General features: G+C 53.4%; 7 protein-coding genes across 7 annotated transcripts; 4 read left to right on the top strand and 3 right to left on the bottom strand.

The window, feature by feature from the left end:
* Window positions 1–688: 688 nt before the first annotated feature.
* On the bottom strand, window positions 689–3646 carry UHO2_07268 (uncharacterized protein; the record flags this gene model as incomplete). The annotated part of the gene is made up of 1 exon (XM_041555084.1): window positions 689–3646. One exon carries the CDS (start codon window positions 3644–3646, stop codon window positions 689–691), a length of 2958 nt encoding a protein of 985 aa, XP_041411018.1.
* Window positions 3647–4299: 653 nt separating this feature from the next.
* Window positions 4300–4797, bottom strand: UHO2_07267 (uncharacterized protein; the record flags this gene model as incomplete). Its single annotated transcript, XM_041555083.1, has 1 exon — window positions 4300–4797. The coding sequence occupies one exon, from the start codon at window positions 4795–4797 to the stop codon at window positions 4300–4302; it is 498 nt and encodes a 165-aa protein (XP_041411017.1).
* Window positions 4798–6143: 1346 nt separating this feature from the next.
* On the top strand, window positions 6144–6785 carry UHO2_07266 (uncharacterized protein; the record flags this gene model as incomplete). The annotated part of the gene is made up of 1 exon (XM_041555082.1): window positions 6144–6785. The coding sequence occupies one exon, from the start codon at window positions 6144–6146 to the stop codon at window positions 6783–6785; it is 642 nt and encodes a 213-aa protein (XP_041411016.1).
* Window positions 6786–6996: 211 nt separating this feature from the next.
* On the bottom strand, window positions 6997–7332 carry UHO2_07265 (uncharacterized protein; the record flags this gene model as incomplete). Its single annotated transcript, XM_041555081.1, has 1 exon — window positions 6997–7332. The coding sequence occupies one exon, from the start codon at window positions 7330–7332 to the stop codon at window positions 6997–6999; it is 336 nt and encodes a 111-aa protein (XP_041411015.1).
* A 536-nt stretch (window positions 7333–7868) lies between these two features.
* Window positions 7869–12095, top strand: UHO2_07264 (uncharacterized protein; the record flags this gene model as incomplete). The annotated part of the gene is made up of 2 exons (XM_041555080.1): window positions 7869–8847; window positions 8920–12095. The coding sequence occupies 2 exons, from the start codon at window positions 7869–7871 to the stop codon at window positions 12093–12095; spliced, it is 4155 nt and encodes a 1384-aa protein (XP_041411014.1).
* A 1256-nt stretch (window positions 12096–13351) lies between these two features.
* Window positions 13352–14026, top strand: UHO2_07263 (uncharacterized protein; the record flags this gene model as incomplete). The annotated part of the gene is made up of 1 exon (XM_041555079.1): window positions 13352–14026. The coding sequence occupies one exon, from the start codon at window positions 13352–13354 to the stop codon at window positions 14024–14026; it is 675 nt and encodes a 224-aa protein (XP_041411013.1).
* A 1723-nt stretch (window positions 14027–15749) lies between these two features.
* UHO2_07262 (uncharacterized protein) lies at window positions 15750–18899 on the top strand (the record flags this gene model as incomplete). Its single annotated transcript, XM_041555078.1, has 1 exon — window positions 15750–18899. One exon carries the CDS (start codon window positions 15750–15752, stop codon window positions 18897–18899), a length of 3150 nt encoding a protein of 1049 aa, XP_041411012.1.

Genomic DNA, 18899 nt, shown 5'->3' with positions numbered 1-18899 from the left:
AGAGACAGTAAAGCGAGCTAAAAAGACAAACATTGGCACTGTATTGATGCTGCTATTGTGCGAGCGCTGGGCAAAGTGACAAGGACCCCTGCCCCTTTTGTTGGAGCGAGCAGCGTACTTGCTCGTCGCTTGCGACACAGACTTGGAAGGTAGGGCGCGGTTTTATTACCTGTGGCAACGATGGACGGTATGTAGAGACAATGGATGGATGCTAGTACTAATGAAGAACCAACTGACAAAGTCTTGTGTGTTTTGTGCGCCTACCCTGTGGACGAGGCTGAAACATAACGGGGCAATGCTAAGGGGCCATGCAGCGGTAGAGCTCAGGCCCCTATCTTCTCCTCCTCGAGTATCGAATTAGCCGTCATCGATAAGCGGCCTGATACGAGCGGATACGCCGCACAGGCCTCCTACAAAAAGATCAGTCGATGAATGGCAAGCAAAAAGTAGAGACAAGACGAGTTTTGCATTCAAGGGAGAGCATTCAAGATAAGGATAAGGTCTGAAGGACAAGGACGAGACTAGAAACAAGTAGGAGGCTAGAGGCTATAGGAAAGGAAAGGAGCAAGTGGAATAGAGACAAAACAAAAACTCGGAAGACTTGGGAGTAGGTGCTATCCATCGGCTCTTGCCTTTCCCACCACCTGTTGATTAGGTAGGAAACTACTATTAATGAGAAAGAAACTAACTAGAGCTGGAGGAGCTGCTTGATGGTGCCAGCGGCGGCAGAGCCATTAGAGGTCTGGGGACCACCCTGAACCGAGGTAAGACCGTTGCCGTTGACAATCTTGTCGTTGGTCTCGTAAGAGTACGAAGAGCCACCCTGGGCGTCAGCGTTGGCGCTCTGAGCACCGTAGTTGAGCGCAGAGGGGATAGCGCGAACCTGAATGTTCTTGTAGTTGTTGGCGTTCTGGCTGGCACCCTGCTTGTTGGCCTGGTTAGCCTGGACATCCTGGTTTACGGAGCCACCAACAGCGGTGTTATCGAAAGCAACGGGGTGGTGGGTGAAGAAGTAACCAGAGGCGGCCTTGGGGCTGGCAGTGGCAGAGACGTCAGCGTTGGTGTTGACGTTTTGAGTGTTGCCCTGAGCCTGAGCCTGGATCTGACGAGCCCAAAACTGGTTGATGTTCTCCTTGTTGGCAGTCTGAGCGGCGTTCTGGTTGGGCTTCTGGTTGCTGGTGCTGTCCTGGTCGACGACACCAGCGTGGCTGGAAGCGTCAACAGTCACGGGACCGGCAGACCAGCCACCGACGATCTTGACGTCGCCACCCTCAGCATCGGCGGAGCCAGTCTGAGTGGTACCCTGCGAGACACCCTGGTCCTGCTCCTGGATGGCACGGCCAAAGAGGTTTTGGATGGACTGCTGGAGCGACTGAGTGCCGGACTGCTGACCCTGCTGGTCAGCCTGGCCGTTCTGGTTGACAGTGCCGGCAGTAGCACCATTCTTGACGTAGGCGGGGCCGTTGCCACCGACAAGGTAGGCGGAGCCACCCTGAGCGTCAGCCTGGCCGTTCTGGTGGATGCCCTGGCCGATACCCTGCTCGAGACCCTGGAGCTGACGAGCGAAGAAGTGGTTCAAGGTCTCCTGGGTAAGACCCTGAGTAGCAGACTGAGCGCCGTCCTGTTGGCCGGAAGCACCCTGGTTAACGGTGCCAGCGGTGGCAGTGCCGTCAACGGAAGCGGGACCGTTGTTACCGTAGATGTAAGCAGTGCCACCGTAAGCGTTAGCGGAGCCTGTCTGGTCAATGCCCTGGTTGATACCCTGGCCGAGACCCTGGAACTGGCGGCGGCCGAGAAGCTGCTGGAGCTGCTGGCTGATGTCGCCGCCCTGACCGTTGTTGGTAGCGCCCTGAGCACCACCAGCGGTCACAGAGTTACCGGTGCCCGAGACGACGGGGCGGTTGTTCTGGTACTGGAAGCTGCTGCCACCGAAGCCGTCAGCGGAAGCGTCCTGGCTGCCAAAAGCCTTGAACTGGCGCTCGCCAAGACCGAGCTTTTGGAAGATGGATTGGTCGACGCTTCCACCAGTGCCGTCGTTCTGGCCGAACTGGGAGCCACCAGTGGTGACCGAGTTGCCGGCACCAGAGACAACGGGGCGGTTGTCCTGGCCCTGGGAGGAGAAGCCACCGTAGCCATCTGCAGAGCCCTGCTGCGTGCCAGAGGCGAAGAGCTGGCGCTTGCCCAAGCCGAGTTTCTGGAGGAGAGTCTGCTGGATCTCGCCTCCCTGACCGTTGTTCTCACCGAGCTGAGCGCCACCAGAGGTCAAGGAGCTGCCAGATCCGGAGAGGACAGGGTTGCTGGTCTGGCCCTGGGCCGAGCTGCCGCCAAAGCCATCAGCGGAAGCACCCTGCTTGCCCTGAGCGAAAAGCTGGCGCTTGCCAAGGCCACCGCCGAGCTGCTGGAGCTGAGACAGGGTCTGCTCAATGGAGCCACCGAAGCCGTTGTTCTCGGCACCCTGAGCACCACCAGCGGTGAGCGAGTTGCCAGAGCCGCTAAGGACGGGAGCGTTGCTTTGGCCCTGGAAAGAGGTACCGCCCTGGCCGTTAGCAGAGGCGCCCTGCTTGCCGGAGGAGAAGAGTTGGCGCTTGCCGAAGCCGCCAAGGCTCTGGAGCTGGGAGAGGGCCTGCTCGATGGAGCCGCCCTGACCGTTGTTCTGCGACTGTTGGAGGCCGCCGGAGGTGAGAGGGTTGCCAGCGCCAGAGAGAACGGGAGCGTTGGACTGACCCTGAGCGGACTGGCCACCGTAACCGTTGGCGGAAGCACCCTGCTTGCCCTGGGAGAAGAGCTGACGAGCCTGAAGCTTCTGAAGGAGGTCCTGGGTGATGCTGCCTCCTTGGCCGTTGTTCTGCGAGCCCTGAGCGCCACCGGCGGTGAGCGAGTTGCCAGCACCGGAGAGGACGGGAGCGTTACTCTGACCCTGGAAGGATGAGCCACCGAAGCCGTCAGCGGAAGCGTCCTGCTTACCGGAGGCGGCGCCGAAGAGGCCACGCTTGTTCTTCTGGTTGCCAGTGCCGGCGACCTGAGCGTTGACGTCGTTTCCGTTGAGGAGAATGGCCGAGATCAAGTCGCCATTTTCAGCGTCACGGTGCCCGTCATGGTGCTCTTTGTGGCTGTCGACGTTCTTCTGGTTGCCAGTGCCGAGAATCTGGAGGTTGGCGTTGTTGTCGTCGAGAGCATCAGCGTCGACGAGGCTGCCAGTGGAGCGCTTGTTGGACTGGTTGCCAGTGCCTGCAACCTGAGCGTTGGCCTTGTTGCCGTTGAGAAGGCTGAGCGAGATCAAGTCGCCAGTCTTGCTGTCCTCGGAGTCGTGGTGCTCACCCTCAGAGGTGGCAGGAGTGGTCGAGCCACTGCTGGAGGGGGTGGTGCTGCCAGACGAAGGGTGGTTGGAAGCGGGTACGACGATAGCAGGGTGCGAGATCTGGAAGGAAGCATCCTTGGAGATCTTGACGCCCTGGTTGTTGTGCTGAGCAGAGTCGGAGTCCTGGTGGACGTTCTTGCCCGAAGCCTGCTGACTAGTAGACTGGGAGTTTGACTGGGAAACGTCACGAGTGGCGAGGCCGTTGTTGTTGACAGGTGCGGCGGCGCCAAGGTTGGCAGTGGCCACCGAGGCAGCGACAAAGGCAGTGAATCCGGAGGAGAACTTCATTGTGATAGATTAAAGGGAGAAGTAGGGAAATTAAGGGGAGCAGAGATTAAGATATTATAGTAGAGTACGAGAGGGGATGCGGAAGGAGAAGATTGTCCTTGAGAATGCTTGAATGCTTGAATGCTTGAATGCTTGAATGTTGTGGTTTGATGAAGGATGAAATTGGGAGGAGGACGAAAAAGGATCGTGTTATATAGCTTTCGAGGAGGGGGAGTGAGCGCGTTGGTCAAGTGAGTCGGAAGCTACACGAAGGGCTGCTGTACGGAGGGTAGAGTCTTGCAAAGATGTTCCGTAGCAAGCTTCGCTGTACGACACAGCGGAATGTCCAGCAGAAGGAGTGTTCGACGCTATACGACACCGCATAGCGACAAGGAAGGGTGCGATGAGGCTGGTGAAACAAGACTGGTGGCGTGCTGTGTGTACAGAGAGAGACTTACACCACTGGAGACGGCGGGAAAAGGAGCTTCAACAGCATCACATCGCACCTCGATGGTGCGTTCTCGCTGTACGGAACAGTTTTTTCAACGCAATGCCACACAGTTTGCCTGGTGTAGATGACGTGAGACAAGGCTCGTGTCAGGACTTGGATTGGGGGCTGGCCTCGGCTGGCGAAAGGATATGCTTCCGAACGAGACTCTGTAGAAGCGATCAGTCTAAGCGATGGGTATGGGAACTTTCCCATGATGAGCACCCACAGGGACTGGGATGGGTACCGAAGAGAGTGACACCCGAAACATGGGAAAGTTTCTCTCGGATGTGAATGAGGAAGCGAGGTCAAACGACGGTGAGAAGGGAGGAACAGGAGGGGGCAGGAGGAGCGGAAGAGAGAGGGCGGCCAATGAGATGGGGAGGAGGCGCGGGTAAGGAAAAAGTTGCGAGATCGTGCTGAAGGTTTGCCGTAGAAGGCGAGGGTTGCAAAGCTTTGCGGATTCAGAGCTGTCAGAATTGACTAAACGTGAACGGCAAAGCACAGGCTCGAAAAGAGGTATAGTATGGTGTTGCGAAAGGAGCGAGAGGCGTCTTGGGAGTGGTAGCTCGTGAATTTGTGGTTGGACGCAGTGTGATGGTGGTGGCTGCAAGGCAAACAAGCAGTGCGGCGTTTGACTGTCAAGCACGAAATCTGAGCGGAGAAGGGGATGAGGGATGTACATTGTGGCGTCAGTAAAGCATGCAGAGTGACAAATGTGTTTGCTTCTTTGCTGTAGGCTACATTCGAAGACGTTTGCTCAGCAAGGGTCTGCGGGAGGGTGCGTGTTGTCGGTAGGGCTATTCTCGTTGCCGCAAGAAAGACGCTGGAACGGTGCGGTTGGAGGCGAATGATTGGGTGATTCGGTGTGAGATTCAAGATGTGATGGACGCCTGACATGTGTCAAAGAACGCAAGGCTGAGACGATCGGCCTTGTAGCTGCCCCAGCGAGCTTGATCACAAATCATAGGATAGCCGAAGGGGCGCCACATCTTGGAAGTCGTCGACACGTGACGACATCCAGAATGGCATTTTTTATGAAAAAGAAACCCCCAAAAAAATCAAAAAAAAATCAAAAAAAAAATCAAAAAATCAAAAGAAATCAAGAGAAATCAATCTCTAAGCGGGGGAAAAATGAGATCCGACTGCCGGTGACTTACTGTCAGATGGCTGCATGCAGGCTCTAAACGTTGGCATATGACTGTGCTATGCATAGCCTGCATTCTGCGATCATGCGGTCAAACGTGCGAGTTCTATAGAGCCGGTCAAGTAGCGAGCCCTTTGCGATCACCTCGATTCTTCCGTTTTCACCGCGGTGAGTTATCTTTTCTTGTGTGCCTACTGCAACTGACAAGGAAGGTGCAGGGACCAGACGGCGGCTCCCAACCTCTACAATCAGATTAGTCGCTTGAGTGTCTCACCTGTAGAGCTGTCAGAGCGGTCTGTTGGTTGAGCGGCTTGAGGTTCTGCTTTTCACCTCTCTGCCGCTTTGCTTTCTGCTGCTCTTTGAACATCGGTAGGCATGTTGTGAGATGACGAGCTGTCACCTCGCGATTTCCTGAAAACCTTCTTCTCTCTCCCGAAACAATGGAAGTTTGTCAGCTTCTGCATGTCTTTGTTAGGTTTGCCGATGGGAAAATCAGTGGCTTGCACAGCTCGAGATGGTGCGATCTTAGTTGAGTATGTGGTGAGACTATATCCTTGGCGCCAAGCAAGCGATAGAAAGTGGCACGTTGGTTGCGATAGCTGTCAAGTCGCTGACGAGTCTGTCTGGTCGGACAGGTTGTGAAGCTTTGACAGTGTTTCCGTCAAGATTGTGCTTAGAGATTTAGGATTGCCTAGCTAGCCTCGTCGTTCCGCGTGGGGGCTTCTCCAAGTCCCTCTCCAAGCGCACACAGGTGTGAATTTGGAGTCTTGTGTCTTAAACGACCACATCCTTCGCAAACATCTCCACTACCACCATCACATTCTAACGCATCAATCAACTCCTCGAGATCCTAAAAGCATATCCTCCTTCGGACAACGTTCAAGATGAAGGCAAAGTCGGGCTTGCTCACCATCGTGGCACTTGCCATGGTTTTGTCGATGGGGGCAACAGCAGCACCGATTCCGAGCGGAGCTGGCGATGTCGGATTGTTGATCACTGGCCCCGAACTTTCAATTCGAGGGCTTGGTGATGCGCCTCTGATCGTTCTGGGCAACTACCAGTCGGGCAGCGACAACCAGGCTGGCGAAGGCAACGAGCAGACGAGCATCTCAAACACCAACGTCGATGGTACTGGCAACACGGTCAGCTCCAACTCTGCCGGCTCTTCTCAGTCGCAGTCGCAGAGCAACAACCAAGCTTTGAGCCCCGAAACTGCTCAACAGCAGCAGCAACAGCAGCAGCAGCAGCAAAAGCAAAAGCAACAGCAACAGCAACAGAAACAGAAACAGAAACAGAAACAGAAACAGAAACAGCAAAAGCAAAAGCAAAAAACCGGGGCTGGTCAGACTTCCAACGATAACCAAGCTCAAAGCCAACCACAAGGCCAGAGCGGTGCTTCAGACCAGAGTCAGAATCAGAGCAACAGCCAAGACACTAGTCAAGTAAGCAACGCCAGATCGGGTGCTGTTCAGAGCAACAGGCAGCAAGCCTCGCAGGAGCAGTCGCGATGCTCCTCTTCTCACTGAGCTTGCCATCTCACCAAGTGGCAGTATATCTTTATTTCGAGGGCCAAGGTCTCCTCACTCTAGCTATCCTTGATTCTTGATTGCATATCAATTGTCCTCGCCCTTCTGTAGTTCTCCGTAATATCTGGCCGAATTTCTTTGTCGGCCTCATTTTCCGTTTGGATTTTCTGAAATGTATGTTTTCAGTTTTCCCTGAGCAGCATTAAGGCGTCTAAGGTCTGTTCTCGTACGATCCAGCTTGTTGAGATCTCACATTGAATGTGTGGCGTATGAAGAAGGGACATTTCTCACGCCGAGGACGTCGGAATCGCTTGCCGTTTGTCAAACTGTCAAACTGAGGCTTACCGCCGCCACAGACGAGTTTTGACATTCGGCGCGGCTGCCAGAGGCTGCAAAGGGGGATCGAAAATACTGTAGCATCGCTTGAGCTAGCTGTGAAGATATGCCAACGGGAAGAGATCGGATCTGGTTGCTCGATTCTTGAGACCTGACAGGTGTCATTGCCTCGGCGTTTCCACCTCCTTTCACCAGGATGAGCGTGAGACATGTATGAGTGGTCAGTGGGTAAGCGAAGGGAAAGATTGCCATGCATGCAAGCAACTTGTTTCTCGTTTATAAAATCAACCCAGCTTGACTCATACAAAGGAGCATTAGTCGGACGATACAGAAACGGATACAGAAGCCATGTTAGATTGCGGGTCAGTGCGGTAGCAGACGAGATTCGGCTGAGCAAGTCGGATGGGAGAATTAATTTGTTGAACGAGGTTAGTCAAGTTGAAGTAGATAAAGCCGCACAAAGCGTGGAGACAGTGAAGGTAGTGCTTACGGCCGAGTAAAAGGCCTGAACATCTTAGCACAGACCACATGTGTCACAACCTACTCAAGGCAAATGCTTTGTTATGCTCCGCAGTCAATGTGGCTCTCCGCCGCTCTTCTTTTGTATATATAGACTCCTAGCTCTCTCGCTCTCTCTCTCTCCTACCATCATCATCAACCACTGATGACTGACTCCAATGCACTGACGAATGACTTCAACGCACTGACGAAGGACTTCAACTGATTAAGAGTCTGACACTCAACGCAATGCCACCATCGACAAGAGCTGGACAGACGGGAAGGGGCGATGATGATCAAACGACCCCAAGCAACGGACAGGAGGAAGGATGGCTCACGCAGGTAGTCAGGATCCTCCAGCTGGCGAACCCAGCACTAATGGCTGAGGAAGCAATCGTACGAGCTATGGGTCTCATCAGCATTAGCAACCAGACCCCGTGCAGGGAAACCGAGAAGATCCCCAAGGAGGTGTCGAGCGCCATTGCGCACATCAAGAAGCTCAGCGACAGCAACTGGCACACTTGGGAACCTACCTTCATCGACTGCATCCAAAGAGTACATAATGCGAAGGAGATACTGTATGGCACGGTAGCGCCTGGAAACGAGGAATACGACGAAGACTTGGATAAAGCCCTCGCGGGCCTCATCCACGCCTGCTGTGACAACAGTCCAGACAGCCGTATCGACACCTACACCGTCAGGGGAGTGGATGAAGAAGTCCAACTCGGTAGCACACTCTATGCCAAACTCAAGAAGGCACTAACGTTGAACGACGCTGTAAAGCGAGCAGGACTGCAGGATCGTATTCACACAGTGCGCTTGCACAATCGAGACGTTGTCAGGCTAGGCAAGGAACTCGATTCAATCTGGAACGATACGGCACGCCTGGGAAAGCGTTTCGACGAGGACCTCAAGAAATCTACTCTCTATCGCTGCACGGCCCAAGATTGGTTCTATGCCAACACCGTCGATGCACTGAAAACGGCCAGACCAGACTGTAAATATGACGAAGCCTACCATGCACTCGCCAAGAAACAGCAGGATGGTGAGGTCACTGGCCGTATTAGAGGAGCAGCAAGGGTTGCCACAAGCACGGACCAGGCGGAGCAAGGACCCAGAGGCAGGCGCGATCCTCACAACCCCTCGGCCCCTCCAAAGTGCTACACTTGTGGAGGACCTAATCACATTGCTCGAAACTGCACGAACACCAACAATAACCCTGCACCTAGTAGAGACGGACCCACCCCCAATCTGGCACAAGAAGTGAACCACTAGGAACTCGGGTGCACCTTTCTAGCAGTCGACAGGGGCGAGCGATCAGCATGCGACACCTGGATCATCGATTCAGGTGCAACCCATCATATGGTAAATGATGAGAGAATGCTGCTCACCTCAACAAACAAGGTCGGCCAAATCAGTATGGCAGGGGACGAAAAGCTTCAGGTGAAGGCTATAGGAGATGCCTCCCTTCGGGTCGGTGAGGCCACCATCCAACTATTGGATGTGCTTTATGTACCGAAACTGAATGCTAACTTATTGTCTGTACAAGGCTTGATCGAGAATGGTGCACGAGTAATCTTTGATGAGTTTGGAACTACCATAAAGCAGAACGATGGTACCCAAGTACAATTCAAAAGGGACAGAAGACAGGGCCACTTCAAAGTGCGAGGACAAGCACTGGTTTTGGAACTGGAGGAAACACGAGATGGCGTCCCAGAGGACAACCAGAACACAGGAAAACTAGATAATGCCCCAGAGGGCAATAAGGACATGAAGCATCGAGACAGCTACCTATGGCATGAGAGGTTCGGACACCCAGGACGAGACAAAACGAGACAAATCCGGGCCCATTACCTAGGTACCGACGAGGAAATGGAACATGAGTCGAAGCACTGCAACGTGTGCAGTCAAGGAAAACAGACTCGAGCATGGATGAGCCAATCAGAGTTGGAAAGAATGGAGGCACCATTAGAGCTGGTACACGTAGACCTGATGACAGATTTCAAAGGACATGCCAACTACCACTACGCACTAGTTGCTGTGGACGACTTCTCCTCTCTGATCTACATGGAACCACTCTGCACAAAGAGTGCCACACTCACGGCGCTGAGAAGGTGGATAGCCAGGATGGAACGGGCAACGGACAGGAAACTCAAAACACTCCGCAGCGACAATGGAGGAGAATGGTGCAGCATAGCAGCCGAAGACTGGCAAACTCAAGAGGGTTTTAAGTGGCAAAAGAGCATCCCGGGGATCAGCGTCCAAAATGGACGGGCGGAGAGAGCAATCAGATCGGTCCAAGAAAAGATGCGCTCGATGCTGATTGGTCGAGCTTGCCCCAGAGAGTTGTGGCCGTACGCAATCACAGCAGCAGCACACGTGATGAACCTTACCCCGTCAGCCACCAAAACCATTCCCCACGAGGCCTTTTATGGAACCACCGCGCACAAGCTGGCCCAGCAACTGCAAGTCTTCGGATGCTTGGCATGGGTTCATGTTCAACAGAAGGACCAGCAAGGCAAGCATGGAGCTAGAGCAAAGCCAGCCATCATGATTGGGTATGACGACAAACACAAAGCATGGAAGTTTTGCAACCCAGACCAGCCTGCGTCAATTCAATGGAGCAACTCAGCAACGTTCCATGAGGACAAAGGATGGAGTGATCGCCAACAAGAGGCAGTCAGGCCCATGGTGACCGTGGAGGTCGAGGAGGAGGGTGTCACGCCAGCCATAGTAGAGGAGGAGACCAGATCAGAGACTGCAGTGGAGGATCTCCTACCAGCCGTAGACAGCACAGTGGGTGCCGCCAACACAGCAATACTGAACCTGGACCCAACGCTTGGGGAAGCAATGAATGGTGAGGACGCCCAGCTCTGGAAGGAGGCAATACAAAAGGAGCTAGAAGGACTTGAGGCAATGGGGACTTGGGAGGTGGTGCACCAACCACCAGGAGTACCACTTGTGGACTCTAAGGTTGTGCTTCGGCTGAAGCTTGATGCTGACGGTGTACCTGTTAAGCACAAAGCGCGACTGGTTGCAAGGGGCTTCACACAGAGAGAGGGGATCGACTACCAAGAAACCTTCTCTCCAGTAGCACCCCTCAGAGTGATCAGAGCCATCTTAGCACTAGCGGTGCAGAACAACTGGGAGGTACATGCTCTGGACATCACCATGGCTTACTTGAACTCCACATTAAAGGAAGCAATCTACATGAAGCCGCCAGAAGGATCAGGAGTAGCACCCGGCAAGGTGTACAAGGTAGTCAAGGGCCTATATGGCCTAAAGCAGTCTGGGCGAGAATGGAATCAGGAGTTCGACAGGTCTTTGCGACGCATGGGATTCTTCCAGGTAGAGTGCGCTCCCTGCATCTACACCAAGGGACAGGGTGAAGATATGGCCATTGTGGTCATCTACGTCGATGATACATTAGTCATAGCACCACGGCTGGAAACGGTCCTAAAGGTTAAGAAGCAGATTGGTCAGAGATGGAAGATGGAAGATAGTGGTGAGGTCTCTCACTTCTTGGGCATCAAAATCAGTCGAGACCGTGCGATGTGCACCATGACGATTGGTCAGTCAGGGTACATCGACCAAGTGCTGGCAAAGCACCTGGACAAACGTACGAAGCCAACCATGGTTCCAATGCAGAGCATACTGGAGGGAACCCTTGTCGCAAGCGCAGCACAACAGAAGGAGTATCCGGTGATTGTTGGCAAGCTGCTCTGGGTTGCCAACAGCACCCGGCCCGACCTTAGTCTCACCGTGGGTGTTCTCGCTAGGCACATGCGTGAACCATCGCAGGAGCATTATCAGGCAGCACAAAGGGTCTTACGCTACCTCGAAAGCACAAGGCAGGTTGGATTGGTTTATAGGGCAAGTGAGTCGCAAGAGCCACTGGTTGCACACAGCGATGCAAACTGGGCAAGCGATGCCACCATACAGAGAAGAAGCACATCGGGGTCAGTGGCGTTAGTGTACGGGAACCCAGTAGCCTGGAAGTCAGCGACACAAAAATGTGTGTCATTGTCCGCTGTCGAGGCAGAGTTCATTGCAGCCACGGAAGCAACACGTGAGGTGCTCTTCCTCAAGCAACTGCTATGCTCAATTGGCATTGCCACAGGCACACCAACGGTCTACTCGGACAACACTGGTTGCATACAGGTTAGTAAGGACCCAGCACAGCACTGGAAGCTTAAGCACATCGACACCAAGTATCACTTTGTCCGTAACAACGTACGAGAGGGAAGGGTGCAGATCAAGTACGTAGACACCACAAGAAACTTGGCAGACGTACTCACGAAGCCCATTGGGAGGCAGGCAATGCAGCAAGCAAGATCTGGGCTACACCTGCAAATACCGGCAGCAGTGTACGGAACGGGGTCCCCAAGCTATGCGACAGTGTTGAAGAACGGAGGTCACACCTTGAAGCAACAGCATAATGAACAGGGTACATATGCTGTTGAGGGGGGGAGTTGAAGTAGATAAAGCCGCACAAAGCGTGGAGACAGTGAAGGTAGTGCTTACGGCCGAGTAAAAGGCCTGAACATCTTAGCACGGACCACATGTGTCACAACCTACTCAAGGCAAATGCTTTGTTATGCTCCGCAGTCAATGTGGCTCTCCGCCGCTCTTCTTTTGTATATATAGACTCCTAGCTCTCTCGCTCTCTCTCTCTCCTACCATCATCATCAACCACTGACGACTGACTCCAACGCACTGACGAATGACTTCAACGCACTGACGAAGGACTTCAACTAGTCAGATATCTGATAGCGGGTATGTCGATGCCTGTTGCGACAGTCGATCGGGCCAACATAGTACGGAATCGAGTGAGCGAAGCTGGCGACAATGTGAGATCCGACTAGAAGTCACATAGTTTTACTTAATTTCCATCGAAGCTGTCTCCTTTCCTCAGAAAAAAAAAAAAAAAAAAAAAAATAGAGAAAAAGGAATTTTGCAGTTCTGGGTTGAGGTTGCCATATTGCGGATGCGAGCAATCGACATTCACACATACAGAACAATGTAGTCTTTGACGAGATCGCTTGAGTCACTCGCCATGATGTTGGAGAGCTCTCCTACGCCCTGCTCTCTCTGCCCTCTCTCTCAAACGTTAGATGCCTTGAATGACTTTGAAAATACGAACCTGGCTTTACTTGCAAACCATCAAGCCGTGTCTTGCTGTGTTTGCGTAGCGACGTGCCGGCGAGCTATCAATACGTCTCAACTTAGCGTGGCTTTCCAACGCTGGTATAGAGGAATTTCCCATGACGTAGACCATCTCTTCGCTTCGCACTTCCGAATGGTTCGCGACGGTTGGCAAGGTCTTATTGTCGAAAGTCGCCTTGAACGAGGTCACGAGAACGATAAGATGGCCCAGAAGCAGCGATTCTTGAAGACTTCAAACGCGCAAGTACATTGATGCTCAAAGCGTTGCGGTCAGGAGAGCTACAGAGCTGGTTAAAGTTAGCAGAAATGATCAGTGCCTCTTCTTGGAGGTGCAAATGTTAAGCCTAGGAGAGCCGGCGACCAAGAGTCTTGAGTCCTGAGCCGAGTTGGTGAGAGCATTCGCTCAAAACTGAGAAGAACCAACGTCAAGATGGTGGACTGTGCACTGGACAGCGACAATCGAGAATTACTTATAAGCTGCTCACTTGTCCCAATTGCTAAATCTCAGCCCATCAACGAACGTCAAGACAAAACAATCCTGCTCTCCATCAACAAACCTCATCAATATGAAGTACTTCGCTTTCTCTATGGTCTCTGCGCTGGCACTCGCCAGCCTTGGCAGTGCTCGTCCGCTTCCTCAATCGCAGGCTACTGCTCAGCAGCAGGCTCAGGCTCAATTTGCTCCTTCAAGCCAGCAGCAGTCGTCTCAAACTGGCTCTGCTGGTGGCTACGCCGGTACAGCTACTGCCGGTCAGAACAACGACTACTCGCAAGTTGCGCCGGGCAACCAAGTCATGAATGGTGGAGGTCAGTCTGCTTCCCTCGAAGGCCTTGCTGGCAGCGTTCTGCAGGCTGGCGGCCTTGGCTCGTTCCTTGGACGCCGACAGTCGGATGGCGAGAGCAGCCAAGATGCCAGTGCTGGCGGCTACGCTGGTAGTGGTACTGCCCACCAGAACAACGACTATTCTGCCGTTGCTCCCGGCAACAGCGTTCAGCTTGGCGGCTCTCAGTCTTCTTCGAACCAAGGGACCGCTGGTAGCGTGAGCCAGCAAGGTGGTGCTGACTTCACTGCCTATGTCAAGAGGATGGTCGCCAACGACCCCAGTGCCAGCGCTGGCCTGCTCGAGATGCTTCAGAGCGGAGAGCTTCCTACCAAGATTGCCGCTCCTGTCGCTGACAACAGCAACGGCCAGAGCAACGGAAACGGCAACAGCAACAACGCACCCGTCTGGCTTGCCTAGACCGATTTTGGCCCCGTTGACGACTCGGAGGAGAGCGACTCGCTTCCTCACTACACGGGCATTGGTCCGGTTGTCTACCCTGAGCCTCGCCCTGCCCTCTGAGTGAGTGGAAAGCCAAAATTCTCACACTCTGACTCGGTATCTGTCGTGTCTTTAGCTAGCTGCCTTAATCAAAGGAATCATAACTTTTCTGCTACTTGCTCTGTGTTGTACATGCGGCTTGCTGTATTGGTTGATGGCCAAAGAAGCAAACATACATTCATGCTGTGAAAAGTAGATGAGCAGAACTCAAAGCTGTCAAGTGGTGACCGATATATCTCATTGCATTACGGCGACCTACGCTGTGAATCAGCGACACAGCTCGCTTGCACACGTTGGCAGCCACTTGGATGCCAAACTTGTCTTTTTGACAGCTGACCAAATTTCTCACGGACAGGTCATTGAATTAGCCTAGAAGAATATTATTTGATTATTTGATTATTTGATTATTTGATTATTTGATTATTTGATTATTTGATTATTTGATTATTTGATTATTTGATTATTTGATTATTTGATTATTTGATTATTTGATTATTTGAAAGATTTGCGCGATTTACCCGATTTGCAATGATTTTCCCATAACCCGGGTCAAGATTTCAGTGTGGAGAGGCGGCTGTTGGTGGTGCGCTTAAATGCCCGACAAGGTGGACACCCAGAATGTGTTTTCTTTACTTTTCATGCACCCTTCCACTCGTCAAGCTGTCAACCGAGCACCCAGTGTCGAATTTGGCGAGACACTTCAGACCCCAACTCTCCCGTGTGATCGCCACCCTGGCATCACCATCTTGTTCCCTCCTTGACAGATAGCTGACGTGACAGGCGCTAAGTGCGCACGCCAATTCTCAAGTCGGTCGGGAGCAATGGCGAGCATCTGTCACCGAGAAAAATGTATGCTTGTCAAACCGAATCTCGCCAATCTTGGCATCCTCCTCCTCCTCAAAGTAGCAGTGCGTCACAGGTGTCGAGTCGCAAGCCACCACTTCACTCCTTTCTTTGCCTCTAACTCTGGCAACGTTTTCTGACACGCCGACTTGAGCATCCCAGCTCGATCCATCCGATGTTCGGCTCGAGTCTCTTTGTCTTTCTTTCTCATGCTGTCTCCTTCCGAGCTCGCTCTCGTAGCGAAAGTGAACGATTCCGGTCGTGCTCCCGAGAAACGGGTCAAGCATTTCCACACGGTCTATCCAAACAATTGAGAGCCGAAGCAGTCACGGCTACCCATCTTGCTCAGCCTACCGAGAAGTATGACTCAGTCGGAGTGGCGCTTCTCTCCCTTCTCAAACCTCATGACCTCCTCGCAAGCAAGTGGACATAGCGGCCACTTTGAATAAGACAATACAAGACGAGACAAGCCTTGTGAGATAAGCAGCTGTACATTCCTAAGGCGCAAAGCCATTGACAACAAGACGCCGAGCCTTTCAGAGAGCGTAGGGGCACACATACAGGTCGCCCTTTGGCCCCCCTCACTCCCTTGGAGTGCCACTTGTGCGTCAAACGTTTCCAACCTTCCCCCTCCTTGTCAATGCCTCTTCCAAGGGGACTCCATATAAGCTAGTCGAACATCTACTTCCATTCTGCATCCTCCTAGAGGCTCCAAGACATCGCCCCTCCTCCTGTCAAGTTTTGTCCCTTTCCCTTTACTATTCAAAATCACGAGCATCAAGAAGCCCCTCCCTTGGCGATGAGGACCGCTGACACTGTCGGCAGTATCCCTGCTACCCACCCGCAAATTCCTCATCACAAGTCCACCGACTCGACAGCGACACTTGAACAAGTGTATATGCTCGGTCTGTATGCTTTAGGTGCAACTATGTTCAACAGCTTCTCTCAAAACACCGCTCCTCCTTCTTCACATCCTCCAAAGATGCACCTCTCAATTCCCGCCTTCCCTGAGCCTGTGCCTTCCCCCGCACCTTCAGCAGGCCGTCTCCAGGTTGCGGGAGCCACTCAACCCAAAAAGAACCGCTTGCGACGATCGATCGAAGAACACTCGATTCGCCCAAGCCATCAATACCCACAAACACAGCTCAAGCCACCCTCTAGCAGAGGCGGTCGAGATGGAAGGAGCTTTGAATTCCTATCTTCTGCGAGAAACGCTCCTATGCCTCCTCCACGTGCCAACTCAATGGCGCTGATGAACGAATTTTCCTTCAACGCCAGCAAGCTCGGTATTGTGGGAAGCACCCTCGAAGCCGACTTGCCACCTGCTTGCCCGCTCTCTACTCAAACAGATCTTCCCCTTACCTCGACTCCTCACCACTTGACTGTGTTGCAGGAGGAGAAGAAAGGTGAATATTGGTCTCCAAAGATGCCCTCATTCTCGATGGCTTCGAATAGAGGCAGGGACAAGAGGGCTGGGTCGGTCCCTGAAACTGCCGGTGTCTCGAGCTCCTACATCCCTGCTCATCATGGTCAGATGCCATTCGCATCTCACCCGCAGCAATACACTCTTTTCCTCGAGCCTCGACATATCCCCTCTCGCAAGGCAGGCGGTCGTTCGAGAAGCATGAGTCTCGACGTTGCTCGTGTGGCAAGGAAGAGCTTTAACGCTATGCGTCCAAAGCGTTCGTCTCCAGTCTCGCCACAGGCTCCCCCTTTGATAAGGACTCAATCGTCGACAGGTTACTCCGCCGCTGCTCCTCCTCAGCTTGATGGCTTCAGCTTCTCTGATCGAGGTCAGCAGTGGATCACCAGCCCTACCTCGCCTGGGTTGATGATGATGTGTCACTTGCCTCGCGAGAGTCAGAGCTCCTCCGAGTCAGACTATGACTCCGATGGCGAGTACGACTATGGCTATGACTATGGTCATGGTCTAGGTCGCCGACACAGCGACAGCGGTAGCAGTGGTCACGGTGAGGCTCCTCATGCTCGTATGCGTGGTGACAGTGGTGGATCTTACGCCAGTACTGCTCCATCTACTGTGGTCGATGGCTGCCCTCTTGTTCCTGCTCCCGCTCTTTCGTCTGCGTCCTCGATGCCGAGTGCCAAAGATCACCATGACCAAGAGGAGGAAGAAAGCAGCGATGACCAAGATGATATTGAATGGGAGCAGTCTCAGGCTATTCGATGGCCTTGTCCCTCCCAAACTTCTTTCGATTACGCCCACCAGGATGCCAAGCCTGCTGTGCCAATGATGCATAGCTACGCTCCCACTTTCGGTAGGCCTCCCCAGTTCCAGCCACAGCAGCGTGATGCTCCACCCAAGAGAGTGTCGATGTCCTCCCACTTCAGCCCATCTAAGCTGTTGCAGCGTGGACCTCGTCGTGTGGCATCCGCCTCCTCCCTGGGTGCGAGAAGCTCAGTCTCGAACGAATCAAGCTTTGGCGAACGAGCTCGACGCTCCTTCTCTCAAGCTCGATCCTTGCTCACCGTCCCTAGCTCACCACTCAAGCGCAACGGTCGAGCCTCTACCTCGGATGGAGAACGACCTACGGCAGCCCTTCTGCACCCCATTTCGACTTTTGGTCTGATGATCAGTCGTCCCTGCCAGACAACGCCCAACCAGATGTCGGCTATGTCGGGTAGCATTCGATCCGAATCCTTCTCTGGCTCTACTACCACAAACACCAACGAGACCGGTTCGATTCGCTACCCCTCATTGTACCTCGCCACTTGTTCCGAGAACGAGACGGGTAGCAGTGGAGCTTCGAGTACCGGCCGCAGTGTAGACTCTGTCATCTCCCCCGAGCTTGCCGCTTTGGAGGAGTTGATCTTGACTGAGTGCAAGTTCTTGAACGATCTGCAGCTGCTCAACCATGTCTACGTTGTGGGATTGCGCAAGCTGGATCTCATCACCCCTGCATCCCTCGACAAGATTGTTTCGAACCTGGATGAGGTGATGGCATTCTCCAAATTCCTCATTGACTGCGTTCGAGCTTTCCTCCCGCGTAGACCCTCGCCAGCCACTTCGGTGACCTCGAACCCTTCTCAACCCGACTCGAGTTCTTGGCAGCAACAGCGTCGCCACTGCAAGCAAAAGTCAGTGGAGGAAGCCAATGCACCTGACTACCTCAGTCTGGGTAACAAACTAGTCCGTGAACTCCCCGCTCGAATGGAAGTCTTCGCTCGATACTGTATGAACTACGGCGAAGCAAAGGAGCGTCTCGAATTCGAACGCGACCTTCGCCCCGCCGTAGCGACCTTCATAGAGCTTGCCCGTTCGACCAACCCTGCACTTCAGGGAATGGACATGCAGCAGTTCCTCGTACTTCCTGTTCAACGAGTTACCCGCTACCCACTGCTGTTCGGCTGTCTGGCTAAGCATTGTGACAAGCGCCAAGAAGGTAACGAGATTAGGGAGGAAGATGAGGACCAAGTGCTCGACCAAGAGGCAGGTGACGCTCTGCAGCAGAAACAGGAGCGGAACAAGGTGATCCACAGCAACTGGCTCAGGTTGAGGGGTGCTAGTGCCAGTATCTGCGAGATTACCAACCTTGCCATCTCTTACCAGCAGAGGCCTAGGCCAGAGTCAGCAAGACCGAGAGCGACAGCTGCTTGTAGGCCAAGCATGTCGAGCCCTTCGTTGCCTTACTCTGGTTGGGGAAGACTATCGATGGCACCTGCATTGGCAATGATGGAGGAGCGGGAGGATAGCAGAGTCCTCGCTTCTGCTCCTACCCCTGCATCTGCTCGTGCGGTTGTGCAGTCCAAGCCAGAGCCCAGGACACCAAGCTTTAGTCTCGCTTCGATGACCAAGCGTCGTCAGACACCTGCTGCTAGCAGCGCTGGGGGTGACAATTCGTCTGCTAGTGAGACAACTTTGTCGAACTCGTCAAGAACCTCTTCGTTGCTGGGCAAGTTGCTGAAGCCTTTCCGTCATCCCACGGCCTGA

The sequence above is a fragment of the Ustilago hordei genome (genome assembly GCF_900519145.1).
Source record: "Ustilago hordei strain Uho2 genome assembly, contig: UHO2_contig_25, whole genome shotgun sequence".
In the NCBI taxonomy this organism is placed as follows: domain Eukaryota; kingdom Fungi; phylum Basidiomycota; class Ustilaginomycetes; order Ustilaginales; family Ustilaginaceae; genus Ustilago; species Ustilago hordei.
Note: the sequence above shows the minus strand (reverse complement) of the source record. Positions and strands in the feature narration are given on the sequence as shown.